The sequence below is a fragment of the Chinchilla lanigera genome, unplaced genomic scaffold (genome assembly GCF_000276665.1).
Source record: "Chinchilla lanigera isolate Chin_1 unplaced genomic scaffold, ChiLan1.0 scaffold00002, whole genome shotgun sequence".
In the NCBI taxonomy this organism is placed as follows: domain Eukaryota; kingdom Metazoa; phylum Chordata; class Mammalia; order Rodentia; family Chinchillidae; genus Chinchilla; species Chinchilla lanigera.
In genome coordinates, this window is record NW_004955403.1 from 50,278,525 (window position 1) to 50,302,941 (window position 24,417).

Consider the following 24,417-nt stretch of genomic DNA (forward strand, 5'->3'; position numbering starts at 1 on the left):
TAAACCTTCAAAATGTAGAAAAAATAAAAATGGCTTTGAGACTTACTAGTGTTGGCCTCTCAGGCCAAGACAACTGCACCCAAGTTGCACGGCTAGTCAATATTCAATGTTTCTCATGTGGCTGGAAGCAGCTCAGTGCCAGAGCTTGCTAAGCATGCGCCAGGCCCTGGGTTCTCCACAGAACCACAACAAACAAAGTAACCATCAAACAACCACTTATTACAGCATCTTTTCGTTTCTGAAGAACTTTACAAATCAAACTCTAAAGAAAACCCACCATGGTTTATCTAATCCAATTAGTTGTTTTATTTCACACATTCTCATACCCTGTCTCTGTAAAGGGGCTACTCAACTGACTGGCACATTAATATAAACGGCTTAGCTCATTCAAGGCTCTGAGGTTGTGACAGGCTCCCCCGTGCACTGACGTCAGTCTTGGGGGTTAACTCGTGATTAAAATCATAGGGAACCAGCTCACAGGCCAACCCAGTGGGATAGCTCCAACATACCTAAGTTCATCCATTTCCTTCTTTTTCTTCATTTCTTCTTTTTCTCTCCTTTTCATTTCCTGGATTTGGGCTTTTTTCTCATTCCTCTCTTCACGATCCCTGCCTTCTTTCTCTGCTGCTAGGTCTGGGAACCGCTCCGATTTGGTCTTTTCTAATCGGTTCAGGACCTCATTCACTTTCTTCTCCACTGCTACAATTTTTACCTTGGAGAGAGATGAGATCGAGTCTTTATTTTTTGTTTTTTCCTCCCAGGAGAGGGGCAAGGCTTTCCAGGGCTCTAGCAGCACACTTTTGCTCCCTTAGGACACACATCATGCTCACTCAGCCTTCCACGACAGTGGTGCTGGACAGAACAGGTGGGGGTGAGACAGAGTCGTACCAAGACTCTGTCTCCTGCAAAACACTTACGTCCTTCTGCCTGTGAAAGCCTATCTGCCCCACATCCATGTCAGCTGTCTTCTTCAGGTTCGACCACGGCGTGTACACCACATTCACGTTGTTCATCTTGCAGCCTGCCGAGAGAGACTGTCTTCACTACGCGGGCAGGAGGGGACAGCATGGCCCCCCTCACCCACTGCAAGGCCATCCAGCCCAGAAGCCAAGCCTCCCACTATGCAAAGCACCTAAAGCTTTTCAAAAACCACCCCAAAAGGCAAATGGTAAAGCTCACATTGAACAAAACACGGACAATGTATTATAATGGAAAGCAAGGGTCTGTGGATTAGCTCAGGGACTACCAAGAACTTCTTAAAATTGAATGCAAAAGGTAATCTGCGTGTGTGTGTGTGTGTGTGTGTGTGTGTGTGTGTGTTACAGGACCAAATAAGGTTCCTGTTTTCTTAAAGGAGTCACTAGATCAGTAAAGGTTAAGCAGCAATACAGTGTGGGGTTCCAGAGATCAGGACTCTATTCGGGCATCATGATAAACCAGCTGTGGCCCTTTGGGAAAGTCTTCAGGGCTCCCTAATCTCATCTGAACTACAAGGCAATGGGATTAGTTTAGTAGGGTTTTCTTATCATTGCTGTTTCAGGAGTGGAACCCTCTTTACCAAAGGAAGCAGAAGTGGCCATCCAGGCAGGGCTGCCCTGGAGGAGAGTGCCGGCCCTCCTCAGGCCACCCCTCCGCTCCCCTCCCTCCTCCTCCTCCACAGGTTGCCTCTACACCCTCCACCCCAGCCGCTCTGAGAGTCACAGGAAAATCGCTGGTCTGACGCCACTGTCTTTCCATGGTAGATGGCTATAAACCGACGTTTACATCCTTGCACGAACTATGGAAAACTGGCAGACCCCACCTTACCAAGGATCAAAGGTAATTCTCTAAAAATGGAGCAAAATGACACCATGTGCTCCCAACTGGGAAAGGTGAAACTTCACTTATGCACTACTACTGCTCAAAATGCATGTGTGATTCCAGTCAAGAGGACGTATCAGCAAAACCCACACCACGGGCTGCTCCACAGCTGGGCCCCACTTTAAAAGTCACAGTCTTAGTAGATGAAGAATCTACAGATCAGACAGCTGTGACAGGTAAATCCACTGCTCCATCCTACATCAGAAAAAAATGCTATGAAGGTACTAGGACAACTGGTAAAACTTAAATATGGACTGTGTATCAGGTAACAGTATTCTATTCATGCTAAATCTGAATCTGACCACTGTAATACAGTTATTTAAGACAAATCTTGGTTTCTTAAGAGACACATGTAGAAGGGTCATAGTATCTACAATTTTCCTTCAGATGCCTTAAAAAAAATAAAGAATATGGTATTTTTAGAAAGCAAAGAAATGTGAAAAAAATTTTAAATGATAAATCTAAACGAAGGGAATATATAAACTGTAATTTTTAGCCCGGCGTGGTGGCACATGCCTGTAATCCCAGCACTTGGGAGGCTGAGGCAAAAGGATCGTTGCAAGTTCAAGACCAGCCTGGGCTAGAAAGTGAGCTCAAGGCCAGTCTGAACTCCATAGAGAGACCTTGTCTCAAAAAAGACAGAAAAATAAATAAATAAATAAACTGTAATTTTTGTGCTACTTTCCTATAGATTTGAAAGATTTTTGTTTTTCAAAGCGAAAGTTTAAAAAGAAAATCCAGGTGCAAGGCACCGGGGGAATGCCAAGCTGACCGGGTAATGGCCCTACCTACCAAGCCTCTAGAGGAGACAAGTGCGCAAGTCACGTCAGTTACAAGGAGAAGGCGGCAAAGGCTGGCAGAAGATTCATGCCAAATGCCAAGTAGCTCAGGGATGGCAAGGCCCACTCAGTGCCAGGAAGGGAAGGCGCCCAGGACAGGTGCTCAGACAGAAGACTGGAGTCAGAGAGCTCACTTCAAACCCAGCCTCTCCTATACTGCAGAGCCCTGAGATGTTGCGCAAGTTCCCTCACCCTCTTAAAGCTCAGTCTATGGAATGAAAATAATCACAGTATCTAACCAACAGGGGTGACAAAACCATCAAAGCTCTCAGTGCAGGGCCAGGCATCCCGTTCGTATCAGCAATTACCACTCTAACTACAACCACCATGTGGACCTCCAGTTTTAGCGTGGACATGCTCACATGAGGACCGAAGAAGACACAAGTGAGGGCAGAGGTAAAACATAAAGTGTGAAATATTTGAAGAGAACGAAGCTGTAGTCAGATCAGGGATGCCCTTTAGGTGCCAATTTGAGATGTCTTCACTGAGCTTTACAGGCCAAGGAAGTCACCGACATCTTCTGGGCTTCTGAGGATTTGTCAGGTGACACAGAACGGGCTGGCTGACCTATCATTCAAGGCCAAACCAGAACAGGCTGATTCTACAAATGTGACCTCCATACCCTTGGTGCTAGGCAGGGAAAGGGACCAACCAGGGAGGGACATTTTGAACTCCCAGTGTCCGAGTGGAGTGTCCCCTGCAACCTCACAGCAAACACCACCTTTCTCACCGCTCAGCAGCACCCTCTGCCACTGACTGACAGAGACAGACTCTGGGGCTTAGCTTCCCATTCTGTGGGCAGCTTGTTCTGTGGGAGGCCGGGCAGGACACAGAGGCGGAGACGGAAGAGTAGTTCAGTCTCAGGCGCTCCCTCCTCTGTTTTCTCTAGGCCCAGTACACTAGGAGATACTAAGAAGAAAGGGGCGGAATCAAGAATAAGCACTCCAGTGTCCCTCCAACGCAGGCACACGGTAAGCCGGGGCAGGGACAGGGCAAGAGGTGCGGAGCAGACTGGGCCGCAGAATAGACTGCTTTTATTTTTATTCCACTAACTGAAGATCTTAACTGAAGATCTCAGAAAATCCAATTCTATTCATAAAATGCAGTATCCTAAATCTCATTACAATTTGTTGATTTATGGAGTTGAAAATCAGTGCCTCCCTAAGGCCAGACTTCTACCTTCTTTGGCTAGGTACCCAATTCATTATTTTTTGTTTTTTTGTTTGTTTTTTCTGGTACCGGGAATCGAACTCACGACCTTGCACCTGCCAGGCAGGCGCTGGGCTGCTGAGCTAAATCTCCAGCTCCCCTCCTGCAGATTCATTATTAAGGCTGCATGAGTTCATATTCAAGAAACACAGTCTAAGTGATAGGGAAGGGACACACTGGCCCAGCTCTTTGTATCACCAACCTCTGGGAGCTGTTAACAGCTATGTGCCTGCCCCTTGTGTATCCTCTACCCAAACCATATTTCTTTACAACCTTCTGTATCATCCTTCAACTTCAGATCAAAGAAAAATTACCTCCACCCTCGCTAGGCCCATGTCCCGCATCTAAAATTCCATCTATTAGCACAATCACCGCTGCCCCCAAGCACCCCTCGTAACTGCCACCTCGCCCAACCATCACCCTTCCTGGCCTTTACTGGCGTTAGGTTAAATCTCATACACTAGAAATGAATAAGCATCAGCACAGCAGAAATAAGCACACATGAGGCCAACGGCCCTCAACCCACACTGAACATCACAATCACCAAGAAAAATTTTTACAAAAATAGTGATACTCAAGGATTATTCCACACCAATTAAGCTCTCTGAGGAGAAAGGACAACATGATCAATTGATTTTAAAGCTTCACAACTTGAAGAAAAGAAATAGGAGGAGGAGAGAGAAAAGGGAGAAAAAAATGTATGATTTAGACTCTAGTTCCAGAGTCTAATGACAAACAATGGAAATAAAAACATCAGCACTGAAAATAAAAGTATGAGATGTCTCTCTTACTTAGCTAGCAGCACTACCAAATTTCCAAGTCTTTTTACATAGACCCTTAAAACTGCCATCCGCTATAAAGATACGATCTGCGATTTCTCTGATGCAAGCCAAAGTCAACAGCACATTCTCAAAAATGCAGTGCATTTCAGACAAAAAGTCAGAGCTGATTCTGAAAACACCTCTAGAAAACTGACCTTGAATGCTATTGGCCTTCACAAGCTGGGCACAGTCCACCAGCACTTCCTTGGGAATGTCTTCTATCTTCTCTCCCTGCAACACAAAAACCGAAAGGTCCGTGCCCTGTGACTGGCCACCACCGGGGCACTGACAGGGCACTTGCGACCTTACTACACGCAGCAGGCAATTGGGTCGCAGAACACTGAAAAGCCAGGTCAGTTCACTGTGTCCCTCATGAGATGTTTATTTAAACCCAGACAGGCCAATACCAAGCACTATACTTAATATAAAAAAATTAACTGCAATTGTAATATTAACTGTAATTATGTCTAGTAAGTTTTTTTCTCTCTTTTCATTCTTTTTCTGGAAACCTGGTGGAAAAATGCCTATTTGTGACAACTGGATTTCTTCCTGGCTAAGGCCACTACAACCCTGCTCTCCCAGAGACAATTCAGAGCTCTGAGTGTGGGACCTAAACAAAGCTCTGGTGTTAGATATGCAGCACTCACCATGAGGGAGATGGAACACAAAGATGGTATCAATCCTCCTTCTCCACAGAAATCTGTTTCAAAGATGAGTAAGTACAGTGATTCCCAAAGAAAAAAAATATCTCGGAGGCAAAGCAAGTGGAAATCAGTTCAGAACTAAGCCCTACTAGGCATGGGACTACAGAAACACCTGTCTGACAAAGAAAGATCCCCCTAACTAACTATTGACACAAATTAAGTTTATTTTGTTATATCTCAAAAACTTTTTTTTTGTCTTTTTGAGAGGGCACTGTCGCTATGCAGTTCAGGCTGAACTTGAGCTAACTCTGTAGCCCAGGCTGGTCTCAAACTCTCAACAATCCTCCTGCCTCAGCCTCCTGAGTGCTGGGATTATAGGCGTATGCCACCACACCCAGCTCTCTAAAACTTTTTACATTAAAAAAAAGTTTTTGTGGTGTCAGGGATCAAACCCAGGGTCTCACATATGCTAGTCAAGGACTCTACTACTGAGCTATGCCCCTCTACCCTGGATGCTACATTTTACATGTTTTAAATGGGAACCTCTCAAATATACATTTTGGACAAAAAGAAAAAAAAATGAGCTGAGTTCATCAGTACTCTAAAGGCATTTCAGTCTATGCATTTCCTAGGTCATCTGAATAGAGGATTCTGAATTTAACATCTTATTAACACAATGCTATCATTACAAATATCCAAGACAGCAAACCAGTATCTAAAACTGCAAAATGTCTTACAGTATATTACAGCCTAAGACAGTAGGTAGTACTGTAAGACAGTGATAAAATATAGAACAAGAGACTGACTCTATAATAATAAAATCAAAATGACTTAAAAAGAACACCAGCCGCCACTTTTTGACCGCCCCCATGTGGGGTATAGTAACCCGCCGTATAACATAGCCTGCACAGCCTCACTCTGTCAATGAAGAGACTGCAGCTCAGTGAAGGAGCTGGGCCAAGGTGCCCCGTTTTTAGTAAGACAGAGCTGAAGGACGAAGCAGGCATAACGCCGTGCTCTCCAGCCGGCTGTGGACATGGATGCTCACAGAGCTTTGTGGCACAGTACAGTACAGTTTCTCGGTTCTTGTTGATGTCTACAGCCCAAATTTCTCCTTACTATCGGTGGCTGTCATGTTTCCTAAAGCAATCTCTTCTTCCTGTTTTGCTATTTCCAATATAATATGAGCAGACCCAAAAAGACACACAAAAAACTACGAACCCACCCAGCACAGTGTTTTGCACCAAGTCAAGAAGTACGCTCCAAAGGGCTCTCAGTATGTAAAGGCCAGAATTTTGACAGTGGGCTTTGTGCCATTTTATGCTAATAGAACAGGAAACCTGTAGACAGAATTTTGTATGGGTTTCAAAAAATAAAAAACCTAGTGTTTTAGCTGAATGTCTATGATCTTTAAGGACTGAATTCAACAACAACCACAGCAACAACAACACACATACAGACAGTGGTTAGCACATGCCATGCATTACTCTGCGTGCTTTAAGATATGCTGGTTCCACCAGGTGCGGTGGCACACACATGTCTATAGCCCTAGCACCAAGGGAGGCTGAGGGAGGAAGACTGAAGTTGGAGTCCCATCTGAGCAACTCAGTGAACCAGTCTCAAATAAAATGAGATGAGAGGAAAGGAAAGGAAATGTAGCTCGGCAGCAAAGCATCCCTGGTCCTCACAGTGACCTAGGAAGACAATGGGCTGGCCTACTCCACAGAGGAAACAGGCACAGCTAACAAGCAGCACAGCCAGGAATAAAATCCAGCAGTCCGGCTCCAGGCTGGGTTCTAAACCACTTCGTCTCGCCGTGTCTCCGCACTTACTTGGTGCCTACGAAGTCCGAGGGCCCGATCTGCTTACTGTGCACATCGAGGAGGGAAAAGTCCCCCAAAGAGCACATGCTTTCCACCTGTGCAAGTTACGTGCTTCCAAAGGAAACTGGAGCTGGACTTCTACGACGGCAATTAACACCTGGTGCAACGTGGTCTGGCCACGGCCACCAGTATCTCCACTCTGACACCTCAGAGCCCCAAGGACTCAGAAATCTCTACCAAGGACACCTGGGCACACCCTCCTCGATCTCCTCGAAATGTAATAGGTGCAAAATGGCCACGAGCTGCCTCCGACAGTGCGGGAGTTTGCCCCAGCAGAGCTCAGAATCCTTTTCCTTCACAGTACAGCCCTCAGAGACATCTCCGACACAAGTGACGATGGGGCGCACCACTTAACCCTGCAAGTAAATTATTCATGTTCTAGCCATGAGGAAGTAGCCCTATAGATTTATGCAAATGGCTTTCTAAGTTTTAAAAGAAAAATTTGGGAAAACTTAGAAGATAGCAAACAGCATTTCAAGCTAGCACAATCTCTGAGGGCAACTTGACAAAAAAGGAGTTCCAAAATTACATACGTCTTCTGACCTGGTAATTAATCCACAGCTTGGCACACTTGCACACTTCTACCTGTAGTCCCAGATACTCAATGAAAATAGTAAATTTAAATTTCAAAAAAAGGCATTACGGTAAGGCTGAGGCAGGAGGACCATTTGAGCCCAGGAGTTTGAGACCAACTTGGACAATACAGTAACACTCCACCTCTAGAAACAAAACACACGAACAAAAAAGAATATATTTTGTTGCTAATTCTAACACTGAAAAACTATAAACCTGTATTCTGATAAGGGAGCTCTCGTATGTTTTGTTTTGTTTTGATTTTGATTTTTTGAGACAGGGTCTTGCTGTGTAGTCCAGGCTGGTCTTGAACTCACTATGTAGTCCAGGATGGATTCAAACTCGGGGCAATCCTCCTGCCTCAGCCTCCAAGTGCTTTTACAGGCATTCACCACCATGCCTAGCCTGGGAGCTTTCATACTAATGGCGGCCTATTATCAGCTCACTGTAGCCAAGCAATATTTATACATATGAAAATAATACAGTAACATGAAAAATTTATAAATGTCACCTTAAAAGTAATAGCATCAATCAGGAGATGCTGGGATGGATACAGACAGAGACAGAGTCTAACTGCATTACAACTGTAGGTATCACGTCTCTGAAAGGCTCAGGGGAAAAACAGTAGCTTAAGTGAAACTTTGGAAAACAGTGCTCTGCTTGGAAACCATAAAGCAAAAGGCAAAAGTAACAGCATACCCACACTGTCCAGCTGACAGAGCTGTTTCTCATGGGACATGGGTTAGCAATTCAGAAGCCCCACATATACTAGAGTCAAATAAGTAAATGGAAGGCAGGGGGGGTGTCAAAGGATGCTGGGAAAAGGCCAGAATGAACCTTGTAACGGACTCAAGCCAGAGACGGCAACAGGAGCTCACATACAGCTTAATAAAGGCTCACGTGACGAGAACCTGAAAGGACTGTAGCTATGTATATACATACGAGTCAGTACATGTATGAAGTGTGATCAAAAAATAGTAAGTTTAAATTTCAAAGAAATGCATTACGGTAAAAGGCACACTGCTTTGAATCGCTCTCACAATACTCCCTACACTGTGCACACATTTATCCTACTGCATTCTGTGACCCCTCACATGAAGGGTGGCACTTTCTACATGTGATGTCTTGTCAGCGCTCAAAACATTTAGATTTTGGAGCATTTAAAATTCTGGATTTTCAGGACAGGATGCTCAATCTGTATTTCCCAGCTCTGTCAGCGGAGAGGGCCGAGGAGCAATGATACTCTAGGAGTAACAGGTACACCCAGAATCCAGGTCTTGATTTCAAAATACCACACACCAAGAAAATAAACCAGGTTTCTCGGAGAAATGGCTGATTCCAGGAAAGATACAAGATGCACCCGAAGCACCCTGTACTATCAGAAGGCAAGGGTGTGCGCGAAAAGCAAAGGCCCTGGAGGAACACAGGAGCCCAGCTGGAATAATACGGGCAACAAAACAGCACGGTGCTGAATACAACGCAGGGTGGGCCATGAACCCAAGTCCACACTGACACAATACGTGGCTAAGTAAATGCAGGAGGAGACTAATCTTCCTGAAGAATTCCAAACAGTATCTGCGCAGGATCCCCACTGCATAAAGAGGGCTCGATTCCACCAACTGCTGCCTCTGAACGGGGGCCAGACTTAAGAGCCCTGTGTCCAAGCAGCCAAGTCTGGAAAGGGAAGAAAAGTAACTTCACAGAGGAGGAAGCTGGCCGGGCCATCAGTGAGTGCTGACTCATGAATACACACCCTCTGACCTGACGCAGCTCTGTGGGGTTCTTCTCCCTAAACCCTCAACCTCGGTCTTTCATGAATCCAAATGGAGTAACATTCTGTACAATCCCTCGTGAAAGTGTCCAGGTCAAAAAAAGTAGGAGAAGAATGAGAAATTGTCAACAGGGCAGACCTGACAACTAAACACAATGTGGTACTCTAGACTGGATCCTGGGAAAGAAGGACATTCATGAAAATACTGCTAAGACTCAAATAAAGTCTGGAGTTTAGTTAGCAAAAATATCCCAAGGCTGGCTTCTTAGTTTCTTACTATCTGGCATAGTAAAAGAATAACTTAACAATGGAGGAAACTATGCGGGAACTCTGTATTATCTCCGCAACTTTTTTGTAGCCTTGAAAGTGCTCCAAAGTAAAGAGTTTGTTTAAAAAAGGAGTGGCTGGATGTAATGCTGCACACCTGTCATCCCAGAACTCTGGGAGGCTTAGGCAGGAGGATCCCAAGTTTGAGCCTAGCCTGGGCGGCTTAAGTGACTTCGTGAGGCTCTTTCTCAACTAAAAAGGAGGGAGGACACACTGGAGGTGTAGCTCAGTATCTAGGGCCTAGGTTCAATCCCCAGGACTGCCAAAACACACACACATATGTAACATATAAATATATATATATGCCAAAAACATATACCTTATGAATAAAGACCTACTGGAAAAACAGTGGTGATGTGTTAGCAGGAAGCATTACGTCTGTTTCCCTTTATTTTGAACACCCTGCTTTACACTGCCCAAAGAACCCTGGATACAGAGACTGGGAACGTTCTGCGTCAGTAAGGGAGGAGACTCACAGGAGCCAGAGCTAAAGGAGCCACTGGAGAGGAGCGTCTGGAGGTGTCAACTGGACTTCAAGGGATGAAAGCAGAGGACAAAGACAACACACTCACACTCACAGACAAGGATGCTTCTTCTGCCTGGGAAACAGCTACTCCTGACCCTTCTAAGACTCAGAAATGGCCTAGAATTCTCCATAATGATTTTCTGGTCAGGGAGAAGACATCTCTTTATGTACTAACTTTTAGATTTTTGAACGTATTTACTTGAAGCAATTTAACTTCAGAAAAAGAACAGGCTATGCTGCTTATCACTAAAGACAAAGTCATGGATCCATGTTTAATGCAGTTACCTTATGCAATCGAAGGTATACATGAGCCGAAGAGATTTTGTCCACATGAAACCTACAAACAATGAAAACCACTTTTAGCAAGAGGTACAAGACCACCACCTCCTTGGCCCCTTGCATCTGAAGCGCCTATTCCAGAAAGTATGCACCCAGGGCTGTTTTCTTGCGGCCTCCCACAGCTGGGGACCATGGTGTACAGAAAACAGTAGCCACCTCCAAAGGCCTCGACAGCAAGCAGAGCCACCAGACCAACACCAAAAGTTGCGTAGCTACATGTGAATAATCAACAACATGAGCAATAATAAATACTAAATGCCCTGAGAGGGCAATTTTTCAGGTGATAGAGCTATCCGGGACCAAACGATTCACAGAAGAACTGCGATTTGGTTGGCTCCTGATAGAAACACAGGGCTGAGAGGAAAAACAGGGAAGGGAATTCAGGCGAGAAGTTAAGTTAATGAAAGAAGTCAGCGAGATGGCAAGGTTGCCCACCTGGGAGGTTTGCAGGCCACAGGCGGGAGAAAAATGGGGGTTTTGCCTGGGACATCTTAAATGTTGAACAATGGCAAAACAACCAAAGGCCAATGTCAAGTACACATTTAGAAAAGTTGGCTGAGGCCTGAGGTCACCAAGCAGAACACATCATTAAATGGGTGAGCCAAAAACACATCGAACCCCGTACATAACCTGTCTCCTGGGTGGACCCGACCGTACAAACATTCAGAACACCCCCCACATGTCTTAAACTTACCTTGCATTATGCTCTACCATCCATCAACTTAATTATACCTAAAACTGATGTGGCATTTTGGAATATTACGTTTTTCACTTTTACAGCTCACCAAATGAAGGTGACTTTCTCTTTTTGGCTCCAGAATCCTAGCATCGAATGATGAACAAGGTAACAGAAGGCAAACACGTGGATTCTGTTAGTCCTTAGTTTTTCAGACTAAGAATGCTCAGTAAAACCCAACGAGGTACCATTACATCCCATTATATATTTTGTTAGACATTTTCACAGCATTAACATATTTTTTTAGACAAGAAAATGGTCACACACTCACAATGAGTACAAAACAGAGACCAGTATGGTTCAGTATAAAGGATAAAGCTATGTTGTTCCCAATTCCCTCTTTGGAAAAATTAAATATCTTGTTATTCATTTTGGATACAGACTATCAGGCATTTTTCTGTAAACAGTCAATGTTGACTGTAGGTTTTATTTTTAATCCTTACTGATAGCCAGAAAAGGGGAATTACATCATATTTGATTCATGTTTTTCCAAGTTACCCATTCGTGTTCCCACACAAGAGATTCATACTTTAGTTGGGAGCTGTTTCATCCAGGAAAAAAGTATCTATTTTTTGCAAATCTGAAAATTGTATACTTCATTATCCTCCTTCAGATTATTGGGAAGATACCACACTACTAACAAAGCTCAATCTTCTCCTATTCTAACTTTTACTTGCTTTAAGCCAGCTCTCTGTTTGTAATTTCTCCCTGTATACCCATAGTACCTAGGTTAAATTCTGATTTTTATTCTAGGTTTCAAATGTAGAATTCTGTCAAATGAAATACCCAAATAATTCAATACATACCCTAATAAATTCATATATAAGACCTGGGTGTGATGCCACACGCCAGTAATCGCAGTATTCTGGGAGGCTGAGGCAGGATTGTAAGATCAAGCCCAGTTGGGTAACCTAGTCACTTAGTGAGATCCTATCTCAAAATAAAAAATAAGAAGTGTTGGGGTTGTAGCTCAGTGCAAAGGATATGCAGTCCAAAAAAACAAAATTCCTACATAAGTAATTTAAGTACCCAAACACAAGAGTGTCCTGAGCAATACACACCACCTTCAGGTTTGTGGGTAGTTGGCACACCTCTCTCTATGAAGAACAGAAGAGCGGACACAATCATGGGGCTTTGGTTGAAATGATAATAAACAAAACACCCCAGAGCTCTATAATAAACAAACCATTTTAAGTGATTTTTCTTATTAAAATCCTTCCTAAATCTCCCAAAATGCTTACTTTAAAGTTTAAATTATTGTCCTTGTTATGTTCTCTCCCTGTTGAATCCCTGTTACCCTTTACTGAAGGCAAAGACCAGAACTGTCTCTAAAAGGACACTGAATACCTAAGAAGTAGAGGCACAGGGTCCCAGAACCCAGTTCTTAAAATTCTTAGAGCCTATGAAAATAGTATGCACATTAACTCTATTTTCCTCATTTAAAAATTAATTTAGTGCCATCTGTACTTAATGCTAGGATAATCCCTTGCTTTAAAGGGTCTCAGGAAGCCAGGCATGGTAGTTCACAAATGGAATCCCACCACTTGGGATGGTGAGGGACAAGGTTTGTCCCAGTTTGAGGCCAGCCTGGGCTACATAGTGAGAGATCTTGTCTTAAAAAAAAAAAAAATAGTCTCGGGAGGTTTTCTGGGATAAACTAGGCTGCTGACTGTCACAGAGGTAAAGTCCCAAAGGCTGCAGCAGAGTAAACAGGTTAAAAATCTACCCTGGAATGTAGGCCAACTGGGAACCATTCCCGGAGCTCCCTGGAAGATCGCCAGGACTGACAGTTCACCAACCGGAACTGGCCTCAGGCTATTCCAGCTCATAGCAGTTCTCAAGTAACTGTGAGAATAAAACTCAGCCACGTCTAACCACAGCCACTAATCTCTAGACTGTAAAAGAGTGCTGAAAAGTCTCTACACCTATAAATCCAAGTCTGTTAACTACCAACCTTAATGAGATTAATGACTCCAGCTGTACTTTTTTGGGTGCAGGTTATAAATGAAAAATGTCCCTTCCACTTATTTAAAAGAAAAGGTAAAGACATTGTGGTGAACTGACTTTCATGGTATGTCTGACAATATAACCTTTCCTATGCAGGCGTTTAAGTGTCAAACCAAATATGTTTAAAAACATGCAGTGGGGAGCTACCTGACAGGCACAGCCATTCTTAGCTCCCCTGAAAGAATCTACAGACACCTGAAATACTCCAGCTGTGGGTGACAGGTCCTCGGAATGGAGGTAAGCAGAAAGCAGTCACTGGGAAGAAACCGCCAACAGGGATCACTACCAGGGAGGAAGAGAGCTGACCCACCAGGAAGTGACATGTATTCACTGAACACATGCTATGTGCCGTGACCTATACTCGGGACTGGGGATGTAGCAGCTAACCCAGGTAGATCGCTGTCCCCACAGAGCTCACAAGCTAAGCCCTCGGAAGGAGCAACACCCTGCTAGAAGCTCCTGGTGTGCAAACTGCTACAGTTTCACTCGATGACATATTTTGAGTCCAGATGGGACAGGGTTCTGGGATGGTCCTGAGCCTCATATGAGACAGGTGGGAGATGGGGGCGCTCCGAGGGAGGCCTGAAGGCAGGGACAGTTTCAGTAAGCCTCAGTGCAGTATCTCCCCGGTAAAGGCTCAATGTTGTGTCCAGCTTCCCTTCTCAAGAGCAGCTGCCTTGCACGCCATCACCTGAGGGAATCAGGGTCTGCGCCCACACAAGAACAGGTCTGAGAAGGGCTGCAGCAATGGCCTTGGGGCACAGCATGGCCATGACTCAGAACTGGGGTCTGATGCAACCAGCAGTGTTCAATTTCTCCTATTTCAGTTTCCTGCTCTGAAAAATGGGCATGATAGCTGGGTGTGGTGGTGCACACCTGTAAGTCCAGCACTTGGGAGGGTGAGGCAGCAGGATTGCTGCAAGTTCAACGCCAGCCTCAGGTACACAGTACACTCAAAGCCACCCTGAACTACAGAGCAAGAACCTGTCTTAAAAAAATTCAAAAAACAAAAGGGCATGACATCAATACTTATTTCCAGGGTGGGTGAGAAATGAGATGTATGAATACAGGTAAACACTTGGTAGTATCTGTCATATAGTTAAGTACATGAAAAATGTTCATTATGACTATCACATCAAATAGGATCTGAGCACTTAGCTCCAGGCTTACATCTGGTAGCGGGTGTTATAAGCTGGGGCAATGATCCCACTCAACAGGCAGGATTAGGCTCTAGGAGATCACGAAGGTCAGAGTCAGCAGTGGAAGACAAAGATGGAAAAATAAAGCAACTGAGTACAAGAGCATCAAGAGACAGAGAAGTCACTGGAGCCGTGCACTGTGCAGATGGCCTGGGTCTGATCCAATACCAAGGAGTCTTTTTGTTTGTTTTTTTCAACTGGGTTTGGTAAACAAAATAAATCATCTTGGAGGGAAGGTAGGAAGTATGTATTATTATTGTTTAAATGGTTTCCCTAAATCCTTTTAGAAAGAAGGCATGGGGATGGAACAAGAATAGCCTGAATCTAAGTGTTGGGGCCCCAGCAAATGCACAAGAGACCAAGAGGCAGAGGACACCTGTGTTCTGGAAGCCTTTGCTCTTGGGCCTGCAGTCAAACCCAGGGCATTATCACCAGCTTACATGGTAATTATAAATGAAGGCAACTGGCAAGGGGTATTTACACCCGAACACCTATAAACACAAGTACATGGTACAAGCTCCAGCTTTAATTACAGGAATCAGGTTACTGCTAAGTCTAAGAAAGTTAATGATGAGCCACAGGAAGCAGAACCAAAACTGTTACTTACCAAATATCTTCAGGCCAGCCATACTTTATCAGATCTTCATCTATAGTAAGATTCAAGAGAACACAGAAAAGTTAAGAAAAACTGTCAAATGAAGATGTGCCAAGTTTACAAGCTGGGAAGGAGAGAAATATCAACCCCTCCCACAACTTTCTCTCTTCCTTACCCAAGAAGACAGTAATTTAGAGAGGCTTTGAAGCTTGAAAATGCAGAAAAGTAAAACAACTTTTACAATTAGAGGATATAAACTGCAGAAGTTGAATACTCCTAATCCAAGATATTCCTGTTTGAAGACAATGAAAATGACAGCAGCAAATCAGAGCAGCTAAGTCAGATAATACTTTGGAAAACTTACTATAGTACTACCTAATGTTAAGATGGTTTTGCTGAAACTTTGAAATAATGCATTGCATTTTAATGCAAGAAAAATGTAACCTGGTTATATAAATAGTATAGAAAACTAGGAATAAAACAGAAGAATAAAAAGAAAATAAAAATCTAAAATTCTATCATATATGGAAATCAAGTACACAAAAAAGAAGTAAAAGAACAAAGTACTTGGGGAGGTGAGGAGAGGAACACGGGTGCTGGAAGGACAGGGTGAGGAACTGATGCTTTTGTTATATGCATTCTATTACGATTTAACTTCTTAAACTATGTGGTAGATAAAAATAAAAATTTTTAGCTGGGTGTGGTGGCACACGCCTGTTATTCCAGCACTCTGGGTGGCTGAGGCAGGACTGCAAGCTTGAGCCCAGCATGAGCAACTGAGAATTTAGTGAGACTTTGTCTCTAAAGAAAAAGTTTAAAAAGGGTGGGGCTGTAGCTCAGTGTGACGGCCTTGGGTTCAATTCCCAGTGCAAATAAATAAAACAAAAAATTTAAAACTTCTTTGGAAACCATGATTAAGGAAAGGTTATATCAGTATATACTTCTGTCATATTAATAATTAGAAATAGCTATGTTTAACAGAAGTATTTAGGTATTCCACACCAATTAAAGAATTCTAAGGAAAGCAAAATGATTCACACATGATGATGTACATGAACCGGAGAAGAGTCGACATTCACTTGGACAGGGTGTGTACAAGTCACGGACGAAGGCACCCTGAGGACCGCAGGCAACCTGAGCTCTCCCCTGCAGTCTACCAGCTTTGGCAGGAAGCTGTGCTGGGGCCAACAATCCCGGGGCAAGTACGGGAAATCGAAGGCCTCTCCCCGCCCCGCTCACCAAGCGGCTCTTTCCTTTTACTTTCTGGCTCCCTGGTGACACCTGCCGGCCAGGAGGGGAACAGACCCAAAAGCTGTTGGGTGAAGGGAAACCACCCCATTTCAACTTCACCTATCTTCTCTGGTCCTCAGTCTGGATTGACCAAGGCTACAAAAGTAAGCGTGATGCACTGGGTGCTCCCAGCAGGAGGCCCCTGAAGTGCAGCACTCTTTTCCCACCGTGACTGGGAGAGGTGACACCGCTAAAAATTTCTTTCTTTTTTTTTTTTCTGGTACCAGCAATCGAACTCACGACCTTGCGCTTACCAGGCAGGCGCGGTGACACTGAGCTAAATCCCCAGCCCCTTTCTCTAACAATTTCAAAGGGCTCCGATCCCATCCACATGCACATCTGCTGACCTAACTATCCAGTGTGTCTGCAGATGCAAATTCCTACAACAGGTGTGTAAGGGGTTCCACAACCTGACCCACCCCGCACCCTCCTCCAACAAAGGCTTCCCAGCTCTCAGAGCCCTAGTCACATTTCCCACCTCCAGGCCCTCTACTTCTTTGGCATTTGCTGTCACTGTGACTTCCTTCTGCCCACTTTAAAAACAGATTTTATTTTCAGAGCAGTTTTAGTCTTGTAAGGAAACCCATGCATACTTCTCATACGTGAGTCCACCTGAAAAGGGAAAGCCCAGACCAACTCTTCTTCAGATATCTCACACAGGCTGGCACGCAGCCCCACCCAGAGAGGCCCTCAGCAAGCAGTAAACTAGCACGGAAGAGAGGCAGGGTGGAAATGACCCTGCCCGAGGCTACCACCTGCGTGAAGCAGACATAGGGCAGTCCTTCATTGTAAGAAATATGTTAACCACTGCCTCCCAAAGTTGCAGTACAAAACCTACACAACCTATACAGCAGCTTGGTTGTAGGTGTTGCTCTGTAACACAAGTCTTGGTCTCGCACTGTAACACGGTAGAAAGGAAAGTAGGTTTGGTGAAGAGTTGCGTGTTCATATCTACTGTAGATAACCAGGGCTCTATTTCTTGTGCCTGACTGCTCAGTGGAATGGAGATGGCATCCTCTCCTCCACATCAGGAGGATGCAAGGAGAATCAGTTAAAAAAAAAAAAAAAAAAAAAAAAAGAGACTGCAAATCTGAACCTAGCCTGGGCAATTTAGTGACTTACACACTCTGATACAAAACTTAAATAAAAGAAAAATAAAAAATGGCTGCATGTTATAATTTGCGTCCGAATGTCCTTGCAAAGCCTCATGCAGTCATGGAGCAGGCTTTTAGAGTTTATGACTGATTCACTGTCAAATGTCGGAATTATGAATGTGAGTGCTACACTTGCCCTGGGGCAGTAGTTTGCATACAATGTAAGGGAGGGAAAGAGGCTGCTTGCCGCTGCTCCTCTCTTTGCTGTTGTTGCTCTTGCTGTCTTCTGCCGACATGAACTGCTGCCCTCTGCCATGTGCCACTCTGCCTTGGAGCCAGCTGAGTATGGACTGAAACCTCTACAAACTGTGAGATAAATAAACCTTTCCTTCCTTAATTTTGGGTGTCAGGCGTTTTGTCTCAGCAACAAGAGAAAAGTAACTAAGACACTGGGGAGGTAGCTTAGTGCAGAGGTCCTGCGTTGAATCCCTCGTACTGGAAAAAAAAATTATCTCTGACAATTTATAGGCCACTAGGAGAAATCTAAAATTTGAGCATTAACATTCTGCAGGCTAAAGTCAATGTCATAAATTCACTATGAGAAAAAAACCTTCAAAATATGAGTTACTGTATTTTGGTGTTTTGGGTTTTTCCCCTGGCCGGGCTGTGACTGTCCTGCTTACCCAGCTTCTGTTTTATAGGAACAGTTTTGGCCTCATTTGTTTCACTGCTGTCCAATGTATTCTACTGAAGAATGCTGCCCGTGCCTCTCCTACAGCAGAGGGAGTCACCAGTCCAAACCGCTGTCCGTGCCAAACTACACCTCAACAGACATGGGTGGTTTTAGAAAGAGGAGTGGGACCGGATGATTTTTTTTTTTTTTGTCTTTTTGAGATAGGGTCTCACTATGTAGTCTAGACTGGCCTCAAACTCACAGGGATCCTCCTGCCTCAGCCTCCTGAGTGCTGGGACTACAGGGGTACACCACCCCACCCGGCCAGGACCTGATGATTAAAGATGGGTAGCTGCAGGCAGGGGACAGAGGTATCAAGGCCAGGAGCTGGTGGATGGGGAGCCAATGCCCCAGTGGTGCTAACTTTCCCTTCCAGTGCCAGGTGGGACAGGCCTTTCCACAGGTTCTTGCCTTTAACCTTTACTCCTGCAAGGTAGCCGCCATCATCTAAAACACTGAGGTTCAAAGAGGTTAAGTAACTGTGAATTTGTTAAAGGGCCACTGTAACCCATGCTGGGTGACTCCAGAGCTCTTCCCAAAACATCACACCGCCCCCAGGTGCAGCAGCTGTTTCCCAAGTTGTAAGGGCTGGAGCTATGCTTTCAAAATGCTTCTGCTCATCAAGAAAGCTCAGTAGCAGAGCTGTGGGTGTGGTGGTGCACACCTGTGATCCCAGCATGACGATCACAGCAAGTTCAAGACCAGCCTGGGCTACAGTGAGTTCGAGGCCAGCCTGAACTACATAGCGAGACCTTGTCTAAAAACATAAAAACAAAACCAATAGATTAGTTTCTCCAAATCCTAAAAATAATAGTAATAAAAAGGCTGAAATGATCCCTACAAAGTCTAAACCACAAAGGCTTTTGATGTAATCTAAATTAACACAGGTTAACCTCTGATTCAAGTTACTCTAAATCAAATGATACCATAAAACCCTTTGTAAACATTTCTAATCAGTAACAAGTAGTCTAACTCAAATAGTCTTTGATATTACTAAATTCTAGGAGGAGGAACTCCTTATAATGGCTGTAACTTATCAAAGAAGTTGAAAATCCACACCCTATGAAGTCTAAAGAAGTAGTCCTAGGGAAGCAGAGGTCAGCAGAGGCCGGGAAGGTGGCAGAGAGGGGAAGGAGAGGGCTCATCAAGGACAGCAAGGTCAGTCAGATGGTAGAATGAGTTCCAGTGTCCTACAGCACTGTGGGTAAATACACTTAACCATGATGTATACTCAAAATAAGGAGAAGGGAGGATCTGAAAGTTGTCACTATAGGAGATGAATATCTTATTTACCCCACTTTGATTACTATACTATATATGTGTACTGAAATATGAACAGTATGCCCCATAAATATGTGCACTTATTACTTTTCAATTAAAAATTTACAAATCAATTAAAATTTTTTGGTTTTTTTTTTTCTAGTACCAGGAATCGAACTCACAACCTAGCACTTGCCAGGCAGGCGCTGTGCCGCTGAGCTAAATCCCCAGCCCCATCAATTAAAAATTTAAAAAAGGGGAAATTCATGCAACAAATCAGGGAGGGGAAGACGACACTTACCTGGTGGAAAAGTCAAAATCAAATGCTTTTGAAAACTTACTTTCATATTTATCCTTTCCCATGTAAATGGTGTAAGTAGATGAATTAACTAAGACGAAACAAAAATTAAAAAAAGATTAGAAACATCATCACCAAAAGACTAGTTTATGGGTAAAACAAATGACACATGCTTAGATTAGGGGTTGACAAATTACAGCCCATGGGACAAACCCAGCCCACACACCTGTGTCTGAACGGCCCTCAAGCTAAGAAAGATTTGTACATTTTTAAAGGGTTGATAAAAAGCAAAACAAACATTGAACTACAGAGACTCACAGGGCCTGAAATATTTACTATCTCGCCTCAAAAGAAAAAGGCTACCAACTGTTTTTAAGGGGTAACTCTGCTATCTTCTGAGATGTGGTTCAATGGCAATTTCTAGTTTGCTTCAATACCTCTCCTTTCTTCGAGTTAAGAAAACAAAATCAAAATCTACAAATCAGTTGTTTTAAAAGAATTTCCAGTACTAATTTTATTTTACGTAGTTTTATTTAGGCAACATCAGTTATATTTCAGCAGTGCTGTGAACGCTAATGGGCTCCCTGTCCTCCTCAGGGGAACCACACCTCCCAAACTCCTTCCAAATCTGTGCCTCTGAGCCCGCTCGTGTATTAGAATCACCCAATTACAACCAAGCTCCACCTAGGACCAACTAAATCCAAATCTCAGGGCAGGGCTGCACACACTTGTGTCTTTTAAAAGCCTTTCAGGTGACTCTAATGTGAAGTCAGGGTAAGGAATCACTGTCCTACATCAAACAGAATACTGTCAGTGCGCTCATCTTAAGAACGACATTTGTAGCCAGGCATTGTGGTGCATGCCTGTAATCCTAGCACTCAGAGGCTGAGGCAGGAGGATTGTTGTGAGTTCAAGGCCAGCCTGGGCTACAAAGTCAGCTCAAGGCCAGCCTGAACTACATAGCAAGACCTTGTCTCAAAAAGACCAAAAAAAAAGAATGACATTTGTTTCATGGACGGAGTGTGACCTATATACGCATTCCTCATCTGGGATCAAACAAAAAGTTAAGTTTCTCACAGAAATTTTAACTGAACGCTGGGTTGCCAAGCTAGTCTATAAAAACTCGTTCGCTCCAACTGGATCTAATTCGCAAATCAATACTGTATTCATTAGGTCAGTGATGATGAACCTCCTCAAGTTTTCAATGATACAAACAGCCCGCTGTGGCATGCATGCCATAGGTTCACCACCACTGCAGGAGGCCCTCTGTCTACAGCATCTACTAGACTGGTACAGGCTGGGCTGCTATCCCACCACAGAGCAGCACACCCACCTCGTAAGCAGTGCTGCGACGGCTGCAGAGCAGCAGTCTTTCATGTAAATCCCTAAATCAGGGACTACCTGCACTTTCAATAATGAGAACCTTGTTACATAAGCAGCTGGGGAGAGAAAACTCCAGATTCCTTCAGTTAGCAGTTATGACTACAGCCCATAATTACCCGGAAGCAGCTGACACATGAAGGGCGGCTGTCTGTACTGATGAGCTGAAGGGTGGACCTGCTGGCCTTACTGGGCTCTGGCAGAGGGTTCTATCAGCTGGATGAGGTCTCAGCCCAGCATGTAACAAGTGCCAGGTTAGGGATGGAACTAAAAGCGCTTCAGGCTCTCTTTGCACAGCCTGGCGATATTTCACGTGTACATGTACTTCCAACCCTATGTCGCCAGAAGGAGCATTCTATTGAAGCACTCCATCCAGCCACGGCTTGTTCCTTTCACAGCTGACAACCATTAACAGAGAAAGGCTGCATACATTAAAATACAGCCATACACAAAATGCCATATACTCATTTTTCTAAAGGACAGGTGAAGAAATTAAGCGGTAGAATAGTACAGTATTTCTATTTAGATACAGTTAAGACTCAATTTACAGAAAAATAAATTATAAACTGGGCATGGTGGCACCTGCCTATAATCTGAGCAGTCAGGAAGCTGAGGCAGGAGGATTGTGAGTTCCAGACCAGTCTGAGCTGTATAGATTCCAAGCCAACCTGGACTACATAACAAAACTGTCTCAAAAAAATAAATAAATAAAATAAATGATTACATCATGGTATCTACATACACATGTTTACAAATATAATTAATTGCCGGGCGTGGTGGCGCATACCTGTAATCCCAGCACTCAGGAGGCTGAGGCAGGAGGATCACTTGAGTTCGAGACCAGCCTGGGCTACAAAGTGAGCTCAAGGCCAGCCTGAACTGCATAGTGAGACCCTGTCTCAAAAAGACAAATATATATATATATATAATTAATACACCTATTTTGCTTACATGTATGATACACATCAGTTCATAATAGTTACCTTGGGCTCCTTGCTTACAAAGTACACAGACTGTTTTCCTAACTAGAACAAAAGTAGCTTTAAAACTACTTGAAATAAAGTTGTCTCCATACATAGGTAAGAGAATGATATAGAAATGTTGACAGTTTACCTATTAAATGAGACACGTAAGAACACAACTGCAAAAACATCCATACAAAATAATTCATTAAAAATGCTGTGACGGATGCAGAGAGGAACAAGAGAGGGAGACAGGGAGGGAAAGCAAAGAAGTGAACACAATTAAGATGTGTTATGTGTCTACAGCAACTCCCCATGATGAATGTAATCATCATGGATTGCAAACATGTACTAAAATTTCTTTAATTAAAAAAAATAAATAAAAATGTCATGAATTGGGCCTACTGGCACAGGCCTGTAATCCAAGCACTTGGGAGGAGGAGGATTTTGAGCTTAGGGAGAGGCTGAATGACAGGGCAAGACTTGTATTGAAAAAATAAAGGTATGAAAGACAAAAACTGAGCTAACTGTTCCAGATGGAGAGGCCTAATGAGTAACTGACAACTGTAAGTAACGATGATTTATAATTTTCTATTGTTACAGATTACCAGGACACTGAGGAAAACTGAACAAGGCCTGTTAATTAAACAGTACTGTTGCAATGTTCACTTCCTAAAGTTGATAATGAAGGAAGTCTTTTGATAACAGAACACACTTGACTTTCGCAAATAAATACTAAAGTACTGAGGGGTAACTGTAACTTACTAACAAATGGCTCAGGGTAGAATGTGTATATAAAAGAAAGAGGGCCAGAAAAATGGGAAAGTGGTTAAAATATTAGAATTTTGGGTCTTTGGGGGAAGGATATACAGGAAATTTTTACTATTCTTGCAAAGTTTGAAAGACTGAAATGATGTCAAAATAGAAAATTAAAAAGAGCATAATTGTTAAGCAACTCTGAATTAAGCTGCTTTCCACCCTCAAAAGATGAAGAAAAAGTTCTTTAAATTACTGTAGTATGTTTGTTTTTCTCACTCAAATAATATTGCTGCTCAGTGTGGGAACTGTTCATTTTAAAAGATCTGCTGCATAAATGCCAATTATATTAGACTTGAAGGCCAAGTATGCTTCCAAAAGGTTCTGACCATAAAATGAAAGCCAGTAAGAAAACAAGACCCACGGATTACTGAAGCACTTGTCCAATTAAGGGCACCTGTGTACCCATAATTACCATTTAGAGAACTGGGGATACTTTTTTAAGAGGAATAAAGCTACCAACATGTTTGTATCTATATTCCCTACCTACACATTGTTTGTTCTACTGCGGGTCTGGAACAGTTAGAACAGTTGTCTATGTTGTCGGGACTCCATGGCGGGAGAAACTACAAAGAGAATGATTGTATAAACAAAGAAGGATGCTTAGGAACCTGTAACACTGGAAAGGATGTATGACTTTTCAGGCTAGTTTTCTTTTTTGTGAGTTGAAAATAATATGGGTTTAAAAAGAGAAACAAGTCAAAGCCAAGTGTGGTGGCACACGCCTGTAATCCTACCACTCAGGAGGCTAAGGCAGGAAGACATTCAAGTCCAGCCTGGGCAACTTAATGAATTTAGTGCCTGTCAGTCCCAAAATAAAAAATTAAAAAAGGGTAGGGATAGAGCTCAGTGCAAAGGCCCTGGGTTCAATCCCTAGTACAACTAAATAAACAGTACCACTTTCTTCAAACCTATACAAAGTAACACAGTGCTAGTTTTACTTAAGGCTCCCCTTTTACAAGCAAGCCTAAAAGATACATTAGAAGCTGTTATGAGTAAGTTATAAAATGCCATTCATTAAAAACAAACAAACAACAAAAGCCATTTGTCTATTCAGCAAACAATCGCTGAGAACGACTATGAGGTAGGCACTACCCCAAGGAAACAAAATAAAGAGGGCCTGTCCTCAAGGGGCTTACACGGTAGCTCAAGCAGACAGCACTTAACACTGTGTGCTAAGTGCAGCACTAGAGGTACCCCTGGGACCTTAAGAGGATCCCGGAAGAAATATACTTAAAACAAGCCGGACGTGGTG

At 43.5% G+C, this 24,417-nt stretch overlaps 1 protein-coding gene across 2 annotated transcripts in view; it reads right to left on the reverse strand.

The window, feature by feature from the left end:
* Ccdc25 (coiled-coil domain containing 25) overlaps positions 1-24,417 on the reverse strand; it is a 35,544-nt gene that overhangs the window by 10,035 nt on the left and 1,092 nt on the right. The window contains exons 2-7 of one of the 2 annotated variants that reach the window (XM_005373756.2): positions 20,048-20,095; positions 15,342-15,381; positions 10,739-10,790; positions 4,885-4,960; positions 918-1,021; positions 510-712 (exon numbers count right to left, since the gene is read on the reverse strand). In XM_005373756.2, coding sequence (XP_005373813.1) covers positions 510-712; positions 918-1,021; positions 4,885-4,960; positions 10,739-10,790; positions 15,342-15,381; positions 20,048-20,095 — 523 coding nt within the window. Of the gene's footprint in view, positions 1-509; positions 713-917; positions 1,022-4,884; positions 4,961-10,738; positions 10,791-15,341; positions 15,382-20,007; positions 20,096-24,417 lie in introns of those variants that run through there. The other variant, XM_013514313.1, reaches the window with a different exon arrangement.